A 16,209-nucleotide genomic window follows, 5' to 3' on the forward strand; every position below is an offset into this window, starting at 1 on the left:
TTCTCCTCAGCCCCCCAAAATAGCAGTGAATTTAAGCAAATCCTACAAAATTAAATTGCCCCTTCGCTAAAGATCCTATAAATCTCCAATCCCGCCAGGTATAGAGTCGGAGAGGCCGCTGTTTGCCTCTAATCTTGCTCCTGGCTATCAAATCTAAAAGAGTATCATCGAAGTAAGTAATATTCTCGTTTCTGAAATTAATTCCCCCCTCCCCATCTCTCTCTCTCTTTTCGCCAGTGCAGATTAAATGGTTCTCTCAGATCTGCAAACAATAAAGGATAAAATTATTTATAGGGAAATGAGGACGATGTTTCATTGTTGGCTTATTGTTCCAGAACATAATAACATTTTATTTTCAACTGGGAGAACTTACGCCAGGGGAAAGGGAAAAGAAGAAAAAAAAAAAGGCAGGGCACACCCCCCCCCACACACAAAACTCCTACTGTATATAACTTATATGACATTTACAATTTCCTCATGACAACTCACTGTGACGTCATAAATGCCATGCTCCTGAATTTTACAATGCTCATAAACCAACAAAGTGGGTCCAGGCAGTGCTTAGTGGGGAGGGGATATGAGAAGCCAGGAACTTGAGGATCCTTTGGCCTCATTCTGGGGGCGAAAAATATTCTTAATATTCTAGATTCTCATTCTTCCTCCTGGGCCAACCAGGGCCACTTGCTTTTCCGCCCTGAAATGTCACTCAGCATCTGAGGTCCCTCCCCATGCCCAGCGGGGATGAGATACTGTGTCCAAAGGCCCTCTCCTCAGCTGGTATTCAGCTGCTTGGGACCAAGCCCCCAAAAGCCAGAAATGATTTCTTCCAAAGGGAGCCCAAAGGGGCTCAGGGCTGAGTGGGATGGGACAGAGATGCTTGGGATCTATTTTCCTTTTTAACCTTCAGTTAGTGAAGTGAATTGAGAAGCTAAACAAATGGCATGTGGGAGCTTGTGTTGGCCTAGTGGAGTGGTGGTAAAGAAAGGTCAGTAAGAAATCTGGAAAGAGAGAGGGAGGAGAGAAAATAGGACGTGAGTTAGCAGAGCCTCTGCATGTACCTTTCTTCTCTGCTTAATTGCAAATAAAGCAAAAGCAGCTTGGGCAGCCTCTCAGCCTCTTAGCTCAAAAGAGGAACTGCCAGCCCAGGCCTCAGAGGTGTTTGGGGCAGTTCTCAGGCACTTGACATGCCCCATCTGGCCTCTTCCTCCTTCTCCCCTCCCGGCTGACCCCCAACTCCATTCAGCTGGCCAGCCTGGGCCCTGTCCCCAGAATATCAGCACCCCCAAATGGGATCCATTTCCATGTTGGATGTGTCAAATTTCGCTTTTCTCCAAGTGTCTCCATGCCTGAACTTTGAAAGGAGGAGGAACGTTCTGTTTTGGAATGCAGTGTGTGCATGGGGAGGCATGCGCTCAGACAACTTCCCCGGAGCATATCTGGCAGAAACTGGAGGCTCCTTGGGTGAGCTATGCTTTGGTGTCCCCAAGCCGACCCAGTTTGCCGCATTCAGGTTCTCTGGCGGACTTGGAGACTCTCTTTTTGCAATCCTTTTACTCCGGATTCTGTGGAGATCAAAGGAACTTATACGCAAAACACTAGACATTTGGAGTAGGATTTATTTTTCAATTTTTCAATTGAAAGAATTCTAATCATAAGCCAGTCGGGCCAACTGAGCAACCACTCTAGAACAGCAAAGCCTTAACCAAACAGTGCAATTGTAAGGTGAGCTGAACAATTATTGAAACTGGGGTTTCTCTGCAAGAGGGATTTCGGCCCTTGCCCAGTGGCACAGAAGGGGCTGGTGGGGCAACCGCTCTTCCCCTGCTCTCAGAATTGAGAATTGGCAGGGGTGGGTCCGGCAGCTGCAGAGGCTTCCGGGCAGCCAAGCACCCAGGCCGAGCGCTGAGTCCTGGCGGCCCCGGTGTCCAGGTCGTTGAGCAGCCTCCGGAGGCGCGAGCTATAGTTGTGGCGCGCGGGCAGCCCGAAAGGGAGTGTGTGTATCTGTGTGCGAGGCTGGGTGAGTCACAGACATCTGCGCAGAAGTGGGGGATCTAGGGAGAGAGAGAAGACTGGCAGAACACAAACTAACCGGGACCTCTGGAAAAGACTGTCCAGCAAAAATTCCAGACCTCATCCCTCTCACTTCAGATTCCCTTCCCCAAGAAATTAATATATTTCCCAGAGCAGAGTGGAAAGCAAAGGCAGGCAAGATGAGGCCTGCCCACGAACCCCTTCCCAGCCAGAGTCCAGTCACACCTATCCTCTCCCCAGTTCAGAGCTGCCCCGGGCCTCCAGCCCCTGGCCTGGAGCAGGTTCAGGCTGGGGTAGGAGCGCTTGACTCGTTCTGAGAAACCTTCAAGTGCCCAGCCTCCAGAGCACCCCATAGCCTTGGGGACTCCAGGCCAGTGACTGCCCCCCATGCAGGCCCATGGCGCCTGCAGAAGGTCCCTCTCCTATAATTAGCGCTCATGAAAAGCATGTGTTTTGGGCTGGGGAGATAGGGGGACTGGAGCAGCGAGCGGCAACGCTCCCCCTTTATTCCTGTACTGTGTTTTTTGAATTCTGTTTCAAATCCACTAATTACAGCTCCGAAAGTGAAAATCTGTTTTCGCCCGCCAAACCCCCTCGGAATGCCTGATTCCGGAGGCCCAAGGGGCAGAGCAACTCGGAGACCTGCGGGCCTGATGGGGGTGTTCTTTGATTGCTCTAGGCTTGTTTTATAGAAACAAAGAACAAGTCCCCCCCCCCCAACCCCTCCCAGGACTTGTGCATATTTACAGAGCTCAACTGCAGTTTTAATAAAACATCTGTTCTTGCTTCTGCTGATGAGTTTCCATAATTGTTTTCAGACAAATTTAACAGGAAAATAGAAATATATTTAGAAAAACCCAAGTCCCAGCTATCCCCCCATAGACAGTCATTCTTTTGCCAAAAAAATAAAATTAACGTAAGATGAGAAAAGGAAAATATAATCCAATGGAGGGAAAATCGGGCTCATCTGACCTGCTCTCCCCCCTTGGAGCGAATCCTTCCAGCAAATTTCAGCTGCATAATTAAAGATCCAACTGAAAGAAGGAGGCTTCTTTTCTCAGGAATGGAAGGTGATGGGGGAGAGTATGTTGGAAATTAATTTGGCTGAAAATCTTTAAGCAGTGGGGGAATTTATTTGTATTTCTGCTTCCCCTCCTCTCCCCCTTCTAGCATTTCTGCCTTTTTCCCCCAGCAGCTGGTTTCTGTTCATTATAAATCGGCGAGACCTTTCAGTCTCTGCCCTCTGTTTAGGGACGTAATAAAACACTTAACTTTCCGGGGCTGAGACTTACATTCTGCTCCTCAGGTCGCCCACCCCCGCGCCCACTGCTTTTAGGCCCCAAATGAGACTATCCCCAACTTTGGGGCCCCTTTCCCCTCCAGATTTTGTTTAGGAGGGGCTCAAGGAAAGCCAGGCATCCTTGCTGGGGAGCTGCAGCACATGCTTCCCTAGAAGTCCCTTCTTTCTTCCAAGGTCCTTCCTTCCCCCACTCCCCCACCCACCCACCCATAAAAGAGATTTAAAAATACATAGAAAATCAACACTCATTGAAAACGAAACCTCATTAAGACATCCTATCTTCCATCATTCAATTTGTTGTACATTGCAACAATTTAATATCTTGAAGGAAATATCACTGACATGATTTATCCCTCTAGCAATCTCTCTCTGAAATGGGGGGGGGGCGGGGAGGAGGGAACTTATTCTCTCTTCCGGCCTGTTCTATGTGTTACACTGTTACCCTCAGGGCAGAAATGAGGCTGGGAACTCTGGGAGCGGCTACTTGTGTCCAGGGGTGCGCTGACTTGTTTCTTAGCTCAGCCCTCTGGGTCTTCGCGCCCCCCCCCCCAGTTCTTTCTCACTCTACCTCTTTGCCCTCCAGGGGGCCTGGAGCCCCAGCCAGCTGTTGAAAACCTCTGTCCAGGCACGCCATGAATTTGAGGACAGCTGGATTCTAGAGCAAAAATCAAGTCACGCTGGTGTCTGTGTTTATGTACCTGCCATGTCACCCCCAAATGAGACAACTCCTCTCAGAATTTCCCTCTTAAATTGGAACCCTCCTCAGTCTTTCACTTTTATCTCGCTGGGTAGAAGAAAGTATGGTCCACAAGGGGGAACCTTTATAATATGGGGGTCTTTCCCTTAACCCTTTTAAATATCAGCAAATTTCCCTCCTTTCTGAAGGTTTGGGGCTGTATTTTTAAGAGCCAACACAAACTGTCAGACAGGGAGACTCCTCAATCCCCTAACGAGGTTCATGTATTAACTAACATGTTGTCTCCACCAGCTCCTACACACTGTCTGCTTTTGGGTTCGAAACTTTATTTTTCCCCCCTAGCGACACTCCAGGGAAACCTTAACGTTACAGAAGATGAATAAACGAGTTTTTTCCCAGCGTAGTCCCGTTTATGGCTTTATTGCTACCCATTGATTACTCCGCTTTGTTACACAGAAGGAAAAGATCATAAAATCCGGCGACATCCGGGTTCTTGTTATAGCCACCCCCACCCCCAAAATGGTGAAGAGAAAAATATGAGCTTCCACTGCTTCCTTCGCTAGCCCCACCGCCCCCTCTTTGTCAACTCAAAGCATTTTCAGTCTATGTCACGATATCAAATTAAGTTTGGATTAATCAGGAGAAAACCCACATCTGCACACCTTCCGCTGTTTCAGTTCGCCCACTGCGGCTCCCTCAAAAGCCTCGTACTCAGCTGCCTTTTTCCTAACCTTCCCTTCATTTTTCTCGGCCCCAAGGTGGAAAGAAAATGGGGGTGGGGGCTGCTGAGAGGCCCGGCTCTACCAGGTGTGGCTGGCCCTTGAGGGAGCTCCCCAGGAGCCCTTTGCTGGAATCTCCCAAGCCCCCAGGGCTCAGGTCCAGGGGTGCCTCCCTTGGCAGGGGCAAGGAGCTTCTGACCTGTGTAGGGGCTCGAGCCTGCCAGACGCTAACTGTCCTTCAGAGCCCCACCAGCCTTGTCTCTCTGCCTGGATCTTATGTGAATTACCCCACCGGCCCTCCCTGGCTCCAAATCATAAATTCTCACCAACATAAACAGGAGTTGATGTGTCTAGAAAGATTCTCAGAGTTCTTTCTTCTTCCTTATTTTCCTTTCTCTCTCCCACCTTTTACTCCTTTCTCTCTTTTTCTATTGTATTTTCGTACATTTTTCCCTTTTCTACCAAAATGCTGCAGCAGCTTCCCCCCAAAAAGGGGGTTCTGAGAGGCAGAAGGAGGCTAAAAGGAAGAGGAAGCGGATGCATGGCCCTTTTGCCCACTTTAGCTCGCCACTGTACCCTGAAGTCTCATCCTTACCCCCTTTAGACTTACTTACTCCCTACATCCCCCTTACACCTAAGCCTACCAGCCACACTCTCCTTCCTCTGAGTGCCACGTTTTATGCAGTTTCTTTCTACTTTTGATTTTTTTTTTTTTAATTACTGGGGTGGGGGAATCCTGGCTTAGTGATGAGGACTCACTCCATGGAGGGTCAAACCAGGATTTCCTGCAGGATTTCTGGGGATTCCCCCCCTGAGCTGGGAAGGGGCTCTTCCCATGGAGAAATCAGGGTGTAATTTTAGAAGGGGGAAGATATAAACGATGAAATCGGATCGAAAATAGAGGGATTTCTCCAGCCCTGGCTCTAGCCATAGCACAGTAAAGTTAGCTGGAGCTTAGAGATTTCCTAGCAGTGTAGCCCCTCTTTCCTGGGCCCCAAGGCCCTGCTAATGCATATTCACCCTTCTCTCACCTCCAAATCAGTTCCCTAACATATATATTTTTAGAAGAAATCCAAGTCTTACTTTCAAAGCACACACTTAGTCTCAACTAGGGAATCAACAGAAGCAGAAGCGATTTTTTTCCCCCTTCTTGACATCTGGCTTGCGATTGGCTGGAAGGGGGTCAGCTGACTTTGTCATTTTGTCTGTCCTGGATTGGAGCCGTCCCTATAACCATCTAGTTCCGAGTACAAACTGGAGACAGAAATAAATATTAAAGAAATCATAGCCCGACCAGGTAAAGGCAAAGGGATGAATTCCTACTTCACTAACCCTTCCTTATCCTGCCACCTCGCCGGGGGCCAGGACGTCCTCCCCAACGTCGCCCTCAATTCCACCGCCTATGATCCAGTGAGGCATTTCTCGACCTATGGAGCAGCCGTTGCCCAGAACCGGATCTACTCGACTCCCTTTTATTCGCCACAGGAGAATGTCGTGTTCAGTTCCAGCCGGGGGCCGTATGACTATGGATCTAATTCCTTTTACCAGGAGAAAGACATGCTCTCAAACTGCAGACAAAACACCTTAGGACATAACACACAGACCTCAATCGCTCAGGATTTTAGTTCTGAGCAGGGCAGGACTGCGCCCCAGGACCAGAAAGCCAGTATCCAGATTTACCCCTGGATGCAGCGAATGAATTCGCACAGTGGTGAGTTTTACAGCTCCGAGATATAAATTAAATAAACTGAACTGGCTTTATGACCGGCTTCCCTAGAAGAACGGGCGGAGAGAGTTTTTTATGGCCCCATAAAAACAATCACGCTCGTCTCCTCGCCGACGCCGAGACAGGGCCCCCTCTTCTGCCCCCTCTGCTCGCCTCCCGCTTGCTCGCAGGGGCCTGGCCCCCTCGGCCCCTGACGCATTGGAGGGCTCCAGGCTGAGGGGGCAGGAACAGGGCAGGGTATGAGGGGAGGGGGCAAAGGGTAGGGGAGCCCCCCAAAGTCGAGTCAGGCTGAGGAGAAAGGGGGAGAGTAGGAGGCAGAGAAGTGGGGAGAAGTTTCCAAGGAGCTAGGGTGCTTGGGGAAGTGGGGGAGCCCAGTCGTTGAGAAATGGGGCCCTCATCCCCAGTATTTGGGATTTTTCAAAAACCAGTTTTTAGACTTACAGCTTTCTGCCTGATTCTTGCCCTCCCCCCCCCCTTTCTTTGGGACACTCACCCACCCACATACGGTGGGGGACTGAATGAAGTTGGGATCCTGGCTGTACCCCCAGTGGGGGTGGGGCAGGGCAAAAGGGAGAAGGCTGGAGTCTGAGGGGGCCCGTCAGCTGCTGGCCAAGTTGGGAGGGTCAGGACTTTGCTAGGCTAAATCGTCTACGGAGGATGCCTTGCTGATTGTTTTTAGTGTGTTTTGTGCCCGGATCTCTAGGGGTCGGCTATGGAGCTGACCGGAGGCGCGGTCGCCAGATCTACTCGCGGTACCAGACCCTGGAACTGGAGAAGGAATTTCACTTCAATCGCTACCTAACGCGGCGCCGGCGCATCGAGATCGCCAACGCGCTCTGCCTGACCGAGCGACAGATCAAAATCTGGTTCCAGAACCGCCGGATGAAGTGGAAAAAAGAATCTAATCTCACGTCCACGCTCTCAGGGGGCGGCGGAGGGGCCGCGGCCGACAGCCTGGGCGGAAAAGAGGAAAAGCGGGAAGAGACAGAGGAGGAGAAGCAGAAAGAGTGACCAGAACTGTCCCTGCCACCCCTCTCTCTCCTTCTCCCTTGCTCCCCCCCAATTCCCTCCTAATCACACCCTCTATATTTATCACTGGCACAATTGATGCGTTTTGACTCCCTAAAACAAAATTAGGGAGTCAAATATGGACCTGAAAGTCAACTCTGGACCCCTCCCTCACCGCACAAACTCTCTTTCACCACGCGCCTCCTCCTCCTGCTCCCTCGCTAGCTCCTTTCTCGGCTCCTCTGCAGGCCCCTTCCCCCGCCCAGGCCTTGGGGGCTCCGTCCCTGAACCTCGCTTCAGCTCCACAGATCTCCTTCCAAATGAGGACTTGGCCTCCCACCCCCTCGGCGCCCCCACCCCCGCCCCTGCGCGGAGAGCTGGCTCCCGGGCCGGGGCCTCCGCTCCGGGGCCTCAGGGCCCGGCCTGGCAGCCGGGGAGGGCGGGAGGCCCAAGGAGAGCGCGTCGTGGCCCCACAGCAACCCCCAGGGCCTCCCCGCAGCCCCTGCCCGGCCCCTCTGCCCCAGCAAATGCCCAGCCCAGGCAAATTGTATTTAAAGAATCCTGGGGGTCATTATGGCATATTACAAACTGTGACCGTTTCTGTGTGAATATTTTTAGCTGTATTTGTGGTCTCTGTATTTATATTTATGTTTAGCACCGTCCGTGTTTCAATCCCATCTTAAAAGGGGAAAAAAAAGAGGGAAAATTACAAAAAGAGAGAAAAAAAAAGTGAATGACGTTTGTTTAGCCAGTAGGAGAAAACAAAATAAATTTAAAAAAAATCCCCCTCGTGTTACCCTCCTGTATAAATCCGACCTCTGGATCCGTTCTCGAATATTTAATAAAACTGATATTATTTTTAAAAGTTTATATTGGGATTTCTGTTAATTCGCTCGCCCGCCGGCCTGGGGTGAAAGTTGGAGCAGGCTCCGAGCGCTCCCGCGTCCGCCCGCCGCCTGCAAGCCCCCAGCCCCCTGCGCTCGCCTTTCCCGGGGAGCTGGGCGCAGAGCCGGGGCCTCCCCGCTCTCCTGGTGGACGTGCTGGGGGAGCTGGGAGGCCTCTCTGGGCTTCCCAGCGGAGCAACACACTCACCCCGCAAAAAAAAAAAAAAAAAAAAAAAAAAAAAAAAGGCTGCATAGGATCTCGTTGGGGGTGGGGGGAGAAACCCGGTTGCTCGGATTGGTCTCCAGCCTCACACAGGCCTTTCTTCCAGCCTGTGGTAGTCTGGGGTCCTCGGCTTCTGAACCCCGAGCCCCCAAGGGCCAGAAAAGAAGCATTCTCCAGGCACCAGGGCCTCTCCCGTCCACTTCTGGGAGTGAGGATGGGGGGCGCCGCGCGAGCAGCCCCCCGGGCCCGCGCCAGGCCGACTGTTGCGAAACGTGGCGGAGGCGGAGAGCCGAGGGGAAAGAGAAGACCGCGGGATTTGAGCCCTTCCGCAGGGATTGAGCGATTCAAGGACATCTCGAAAAAGAAAGCCTGGAAACTGAGCCTGCTCTGGGACTCCTGACAGGGCTGGGACAAAATTCCTTCTTCCTTACAACCCCAGTCCCAATCTGCTTCCTTCCTCCTTCTTCTCCCCTCAAACTCGGCGAGTGAGGAGCGCAGCCAGACCCTGCCCTAACCCTTTCCCCAGCTCAGGCCTTCTCTCCTTAAGCCCAGACAGAGAAACCTGAGTGGATCGAGGTGGTGAGGGGGTCTCCCGGAGGGAAAAAATCCGCCAGAGTTTTCCAGACCTTCCAGATCCCCGCCAGCGCCCCCTCCAGCGCCTCCGCCAGCGGGGGGGCAGGAGGGGGGCTTCTCCTGGCGGGGGCGGGGATTTCCTGGGGAGAGGCAGGCAAGAAAGAATAAGACTTGGGGCTAGGGGAGGGGGTTCGGAAAGGGGCCGAATGGCTGCGGAGCCCCTGGCCACAGGCTGTGAAGGTTGCCCAGGCGCCTGACCTGCCCACCTCCCCCATCCCCCACCCCCAGCCAGGTCCTTTACACGCCTCCAAATAGCTCAGAAATTGCTCTCCTGTGGACCTTCTGTATCTAGGTCCCTGGAAAACCTGTTCCAGAGGCATTTTCCAAAAAGGGCACAAAACAGGCCTTTTCCTCTGCCATGCTCATATATTTGTGGAATCTTGAATCTTGCTTCTTTATGCTCTCAATTAACATCTATTTTCTATCTCAAATATCTGGCAAAGGTACCACATGAGGATCATGCATAGGGATACAGAGCAGTCCTCCAAGCCCATTGTGTCTGGTTACACACACACACACACACCCAAACACACACACACACACACAGAATTGCCTTTTGCCAGTCTGGAGTCCAAACATGGTGAGGTCTGCCCAACTCCCCCCTGTATCCTCACCTCCAGGATCATCCCAGAGTTCCCAGGACTCTCAGATTTGTGACCCTCAACCCCCCCTATCCAGTTCTGCTCACCCAGGACCCCTCCTTCTCTGGACATCCTGTCCACCTCTCCAGGGACTGGGTTCACTTCCCCATGCTGACAGTCACCTCCTCAGCAGTAGCAGGGCCTTGGGGCCTCCAAGGAGAGGGACTTCAACACTTAGTTTAGAGAAACTGAGATAAATCCCCTGGGATCTCCAGCCTGGGCAGATCCCCCCCCCCCCAAATCTCCTTCCCTCAGCCATTTTTGGAGATTGAAAGGCTCTGGGGGTGGGGAGGACAGAGATATCCGTTAGTTTTTGTATCCTAAATGGGGCCTCATCTTTTCTTAAAATTAAACACAATTTAAAAGGCCATTTCCAGGGTTTGTTGCAGCAACAACCAGCTTCTCCTCTACAGGGTAGAAAATCCAGCGGTCTGAAGGCGAGCCGAGAAGCCAGGCTGCAATTCCTCAAAGTAGGCACCAGGTGTCGCTGTGGGCTCGTTGTCCCGGCTACCCCCCAATTCCAAGAACCATTTTTTTTCTCCCCCTTCTCTCTCTCTTTCTCTCTCACTCCCTCTCCCCCTTGGTTGGGCTTTGCCAACATATCAAGATGCGTTTCGCCGGCTTCCATCACTAACCTCCCGGAGGTCATCAAGCCAAATTTATGAGTGGCCGCTCGAGTCACGTGACTCTATTTAAGGCTCCCTTATTTGGGAAGAGCGCATAGGATAAAGAAAGAGATATCTCCACCTATAAATTGTGCACTTTGGAGAACAAAAAACCCCTCAACTTCAAAGAGTCACAAATCACCCTTAATCAAAAAGGGTGCAGAAATTTTTTTTGGGCCCTCCCCGCCATGAGCTCCTACGTAGCCAATTCATTCTATAAGCAGAGCCCCAATATCCCTGCCTATAACATGCAAACTTGTGGGAACTATGGATCGGCCTCAGAGGTGCAGGCATCCAGGTACTGCTACGGTGGATTGGACTTAAGCATCACTTTCCCACCGCCTGCGCCTTCCAACTCTCTCCACGGGGTAGACATGGCTGCCAACCCCCGGGCTCACCCCGACCGCCCCGCCTGCAGCGCCGCGGCCGCTCCGGGACACGCTCTGGGCAGAGATGAAGCGGCTCCTCTGAACCCCGGGATGTACAGTCAGAAGGCGGCTCGCCCAGCGCTGGAGGAGCGAGCTAAGAGCAGTGGGGAGATCAAAGAGGAGCAGGCGCAGACAGGGCAGCCCGCCGGACTGAGCCAGCCACCGGCCCCGCCACAGATTTACCCGTGGATGACCAAACTGCACATGAGCCACGGTAAACTTTAGGACTTCATTTTGCGCGCTCGGGTCCGCCTGGGTTTTATAGGCCATGCGGGGCAAATAAAGAAAAAAAACCTGCGGCCATAAATTTTACGATCCAGGCATCAATGGCTCGTAAAACTGTCCACTAAAAGGCTTAGAGGCTGTGTGCGCCCAAATTTACGACGACATAATTGGATCATAGGAACAAAACGTGTATAAAAGGCAATATTCAATTTTGGGGGGAGAGGGAGGGAGTTAAAAAAATAGAGGGATCTGAAGGGTGAGGAGCGCGGGGCTCCAGAGCGGGGATCCCCCCGCGGCTCCCTCCCTCCCTCCCCTGTGGAGCCGGCTCGGCCGGCGCTGGCCGCTCCGGAGGATTCCAGCGACTCCGGGAGGGGCGGGAGGGGGGTCCCCGGTGCTCGGATCTCGAGGGTGCTTATTGTTCGGTCCGAGCCTGGGTCTCCCTCTCCCCCCAACCCCCTCAGCCCCTCCGGCTTGCTGAGTGAAGGCTGCGGCGGAAAGTTTCCTGCCAGGGCGGAGGCGCCTCTCCCGGGGCTAGGCTGGGCTAGGCTGGGCTGGGCCGGGCCCGCCTGCGGCCCGCTGGGCCTCTCCTGCCCTGCTCGCCTCCTCTCCCTCCGGCCGCGGGTGGGGGCCTGGGCTGGGGTCGGGACGCTGGGGCGCTGCACGCTATTCACCCCTTCCTGGCTTGGGGGGGTTTATATTCCAGAGACGGACGGCAAGCGGTCCCGAACCAGTTACACGCGCTACCAGACTCTGGAACTGGAAAAAGAATTCCACTTTAACCGCTACCTCACTCGCCGCAGGCGCATAGAGATCGCCAACAACTTGTGTCTCAACGAGAGACAGATCAAGATCTGGTTCCAGAACCGCAGGATGAAGTGGAAGAAAGATTCCAAAATGAAAAGCAAAGAGGCCCTTTAGAGGCAGCGGGGAGGCCCGCAGATAGCGCCCTGAGCCCGCTTTGGTCCCTGCGCCTTTCCTTTTCGGTTTTCCGCTCTCTATATTTTGGGGCAAGGGCGGGGGCTGCAGCACCGGCTCCGGGGCCTCACAGACAAAAGCGCTTTTCCTTGGCATTCCGCAACCCCACCGACCCCAGGTTCCCGCAGGGCTGCCCGCGCTGCCCGGACTCCCCTCAGTTCTGCTTAGCACCGGTGGGGGGGGGGGGCCAGGGCAAGCTCCGCAGGGGCTCTCCAGAGGGCTGTGGTATATAGGCTGGTGCCGAAGGAACCCTGGCCTGGGCCGCCTCTCAGGCTTCCAGCCCCAGAGCGGCCTGCCGGAGTTAAGGTCGGCCTTGCGGGCGCCCCAGGCCCCGCGCCCCGACCCTCCAGCCTCCCCTCTCCTTTGTTCCTGGCTTAGGCTGGCCAGGCGGCTGCGGGCTGCGGGCTGGCGAGAGTGGTTGTGCCTGGCGGAGTCCGGCGCCAGACTCGGGGTGCTTCGTTGTAGCGACTAAACTCCTTGTTCGGTTTTTAAATGATTTGCATATGAAAGGGGGGAATGACTGTAGGTCCGCCTAGGGTCCCCTCGGTTGCCCTCGGCTCTCCAAACCTTCTCCCCCATCCCTAAGCCCGGTAACCTCTCCAGCCTGCGCCCTCTGCATGTCCTCTCAGGTCCTCCCCACCCCCGCCGCAGACCATTAGCTAGCTCAACTATGGGGGTTCCTTGCCACTGGACCCCAGCAAACAGTCCTAGAGGCTCCTGGCTGCCCAGTAGTCCCTGCCACGACTTTCTGTGCCCTCTTGCTCCCTCGCTGTTGTCCAACTATTTATTGACTCCAGGTCTTTCCTGAAACTATATTTTGTCATATCAAATAAAGACAAAGAGAGAACAGGACTAAAGATGCAGCAGTGCCTCTCTGTTTGGGGCATGTATTGGGTAAAAGTGTCTAAGTGGGCTCTGGGGTGTAGGGGAGGCCCACAGCCTTTCAGCCTCTTTTTTTTTTTTTTTTAAAGAATTCTTAGGAGCTTCTAGGGGTATTGAGAAGAGGAAGGTGAAAGTGCGATCCCTGGTTCCCAGAAGGGCCTCTGGAGAAAGGGGAGGGCACCTAGGCAGTCTGTACTGGCTTTTTCCCTGCTGTGGCTCTCCAAGGCTTGCAGGCCTCTGCACCCCGTTCCCACCTTGGCTGGCTGGATCTGAGGCCTCTAGACTGGCAGCAGCCTCCACTGCTTGCCAGAGCTAACTTGCAGGGACGGGTGGCTCCGTGATACCTCTGAAGATCTCTCCCAGGGCCAGGGGGTCCCTGAGGGGCCTCGCTGGACATCGAGGGAGGGCTGAGCCTTCAGCCCAGGGGCCCATTTGGTCCCAGAAACATCCTCAGGAAGAGTTGGTACTGCTTGGTGAAGGGGGTGTGCGGGAGTTGGAGGAAATGTGTCTTAGCTTTTTATGATACTGGGGGAGATGGGAGCAGGGAGGGCAATCTACAGCGTACCTGCCTGGCAGGAAATGTTCTGACTGCTTCCCCACTTCTAGGGCCTAAGGCTATGCAGGACAATTAGCTGGGAAAGGAGCTGCATAGACTGGTGCCTGAGTCCTGTCTGTTTGCCATCATTTGTCTCAGTCTCTGGGATTTTGTGTGGAGGGGGAGGGTGGGCTAAGGGGAAGGGGGAAAGGCAGATAATTCAGGTGGTGCCCGAGGCTGGCTGAGGCCCAGGCTCTGCTCTGCCCCAGGCTCCTGGGATGGGATGGGGGAGGAAGTACTTTATAGGAGAAACAAATGTGGGAAGGGTCCATAAAACTTTACTGCATTTCCTCTCCCACCTCCCACAACGGGGTGATTTCCTGGAGCCAAGCCTAGGCCCCCCACACTGGGGGAGGGTGCGGTTCAGGAGCTGGGCTAGAAGACTGCTATAGCAGCCAAGAGGGAAAGGGAGCAGAGAGACTCTGGGGAGGGGCAAGGGGAATATTTATGATTATTAATGCTGATGCTCCTTGGATTTATTATAAGGACTGACTTCTCTGCATCCCACTGCCTAAGCTATCCATCTGTCTTTTTTTTTTTTTTTTTTTTTTTTTTAAACCCAGGAGCCTCTCGTCACCCCATGCCTAGCACGTAGGAGGTCTGGACAAATGATTATTGAACTGCACCCATCGCTGTACCCTTACCTTCGCCCTGCACTCAGGCCAGGTTAGGGCGCCCGTAGTGTCTCTCCATGACTAGCACACAGCAGTCTGCCCAGCCTAGCACCAGCTCGGCTCCTCTCTCAATCTCTCTCTCTCTCTCTCTCTCAAATAAAATGTGTAATTTTCTTCAGGGAGTTATTTTAATTTTTTCTCCATGCTGAGGAAAACTATTGGGCGAGCGGTGAAGCGTGGAGAAGCACTGGCGTCTCCAGTGGGTAACAGTTAACTAAGAAAGAGGCCGTGTCGCCCGCCATCGCGCGAGCCGGCATCCCGGGCTGCCGAGGCCCTGAGCTTCCTCCCCAGGGGACGCACCGCCCCAGGGATAGAACCAGGGGCTTGGCCGGGGCCAGGGCCTAAGTGACTCAGACCCGCAGGGTAGGGCGCACCGGCCCCACCTTGCACTGAAGGCCTCCTTCCGCCAAGGCAGGGCAGGGTGAAGGCCTCTCTTTCCCTGGAGCAGCTGGAGGGCTGACTGAGGTTGGCCGGGCTGGGGTAGACGCAGCCGCGCCGGCCCGCCCCCGCCCCTGGCCCTCCTGTCAGTCTGCAGGCCTGCGCCCAGGCCCCAGCCTCTGCTCCAGCGGCGTCAGCGGCCACAACCTAGCCAGAGGCCTCGGACGCACTCCCCTACACTGGGAGTAGGTACCGCCCAGACCCTCGCTTTCTCTCCGAGCAGAGGCCTCTGCTTTGAAGTCTGAGGTGGTTCTCCCACCAGCCAGCCTCCTGGAACAATCTGCGAGTACCAGGATTTGGCGTTGCTCTGGGAAAGTTGGTGGAGGGGCTTCTGGGTCCCAAGCAGAGACCATGGAGCCTGCCTCTCCACTTTGCCCTGAAGCCCACCCCCTCTGGCAGCGAGAAAAAAAGGGCAAGAAGCGTGACTTACCTTCCCCCGGGGAGTGGGAAGAGGGGGACACGGCCCACTCTGAGCAATTAGAGGAGAGAGGAGGAAAAAAAAATAGGAGGAAAAAAATATCAACACGACCTCGAAGGCGACAGGTCCTTATGGAAATAAGTAAGTAAATAAATAAATAAATAAGGATCCACCCTCTCCCCCCTCCCCACCCTGCAAGGGGGGTGTGGGGGTGGGGCAAAGGAGCAGCACAAGGGCTTTTTAGTGTAACTGAGCATTAGAGAAATACGCACGGCTTCTATGTGAATTTAGGAGTTTGAAACTTTTGGAGGTTATTTATGTGAATGGCCTGAAGGCAAGCCCGTGAGTGGCTCTTGGGGGACCACGTGATGTCATTAAACCAAGTTTTATGGTGTAGGGAGAGCTGACAAACCCACAATATATTTACATCATATATAATCTTAACTGTCCAGCCACGCAGCTGCTGGTGAGGTTTAATGCTAGGACAGAGGGCCTGGCAGTTAGAGGGGATTACGGCGCTGGGGATGATGGTGAGAGTTACATCTTCGCAAATGAATCCCAGGCGAACGCTGTAAGTTAATTTTCTCTCTCTCTGACCCTTTCTCCCGTTTACCTAATCCCCCTCCCCAAGATAGGAGGCAGTTCCCACTCATTAAGGGGAGGGGAAGAAGGCCTCCCCGGGCATCCCCAGGCTAGGGTGGAAGAAGAAGAGAAGAAGCCGCTGGGAGGTAGGAGGATGGGGGAGCTTGTCTCCTCTGACCAGCCCTCCCCTCCCTGCCCTTTATTCCCTCCAGCTGCGAGTCAACTGCGGTAAAGAGAGGCCTGGGTTCTTTAGAGCTTTGCTAGGTCTTCCTGACCCCCTCTTCCTCCTCAGCTGGGAAGAAAGACTGCGGCACACACATGGGTGTTAGGTGCTGGTGAGAGTGTGTAAACTCTAGGTGCAAGCGCACCTGGGGGGCCCTGGGCCAGGGAGGGGCCAGTTCGGCCCTTGGGCCAGGGCAGGTCAGGCAGCTGGAGAGGGAGGCCGGGAGGGAAGGCGTTGGGACT

The 16,209-nt window shown here is 53.8% G+C and overlaps 3 protein-coding genes across 9 annotated transcripts in view; all 3 read left to right on the forward strand.

Annotated features, from left to right (window-relative positions):
• The window catches only part of HOXC6 (homeobox C6), a 40,282-nt gene extending 31,931 nt beyond the window's left edge, over positions 1-8,351 (forward strand). For 2 of the 4 annotated variants that reach the window (XM_053226330.1, XM_027036335.2), the window contains exons 2-3: positions 6,113-6,458; positions 7,153-8,351. In XM_053226330.1, the coding sequence (XP_053082305.1) occupies positions 6,305-6,458; positions 7,153-7,484 (486 nt within the window). In that variant the 5' untranslated portion in view covers positions 6,113-6,304 and the 3' untranslated portion in view covers positions 7,485-8,351. Of the gene's footprint in view, positions 1-793; positions 6,459-7,152 lie in introns of those variants that run through there. The other 2 variants (XM_027036334.2, XM_015087818.3) reach the window with 2 other exon arrangements.
• The window catches only part of HOXC4 (homeobox C4), a 60,959-nt gene that overhangs the window by 27,612 nt on the left and 17,138 nt on the right, over positions 1-16,209 (forward strand). The gene's annotated exons all lie outside the window — the stretch shown is intronic.
• Positions 8,467-13,753, forward strand: HOXC5 (homeobox C5). The gene is made up of 2 exons (XM_015087819.3): positions 8,467-11,169; positions 11,884-13,753. Exons 1-2 carry the CDS (start codon positions 10,716-10,718, stop codon positions 12,096-12,098), a joined length of 669 nt encoding a protein of 222 aa, XP_014943305.2. The 5' UTR covers positions 8,467-10,715; the 3' UTR covers positions 12,099-13,753.

This window comes from Acinonyx jubatus, chromosome B4 (genome assembly GCF_027475565.1).
Source record: "Acinonyx jubatus isolate Ajub_Pintada_27869175 chromosome B4, VMU_Ajub_asm_v1.0, whole genome shotgun sequence".
NCBI lineage: Eukaryota > Metazoa > Chordata > Mammalia > Carnivora > Felidae > Acinonyx > Acinonyx jubatus.

What these genes read in the sequence shown, in the direction of transcription:
- HOXC5 (XM_015087819.3), top strand. Translation starts at nt 10,716, where the DNA reads ATGAGCTCCTACGTAGCCAATTCATTCTATAAGCAGAGCCCCAATATC. An exon ending in CAAACTGCACATGAGCCACG is followed by an intron (nt 11,170 to 11,883) that starts GTAAACTTTAGG and finishes TTTATATTCCAG; the next exon opens with AGACGGACGGCAAGCGGTCC.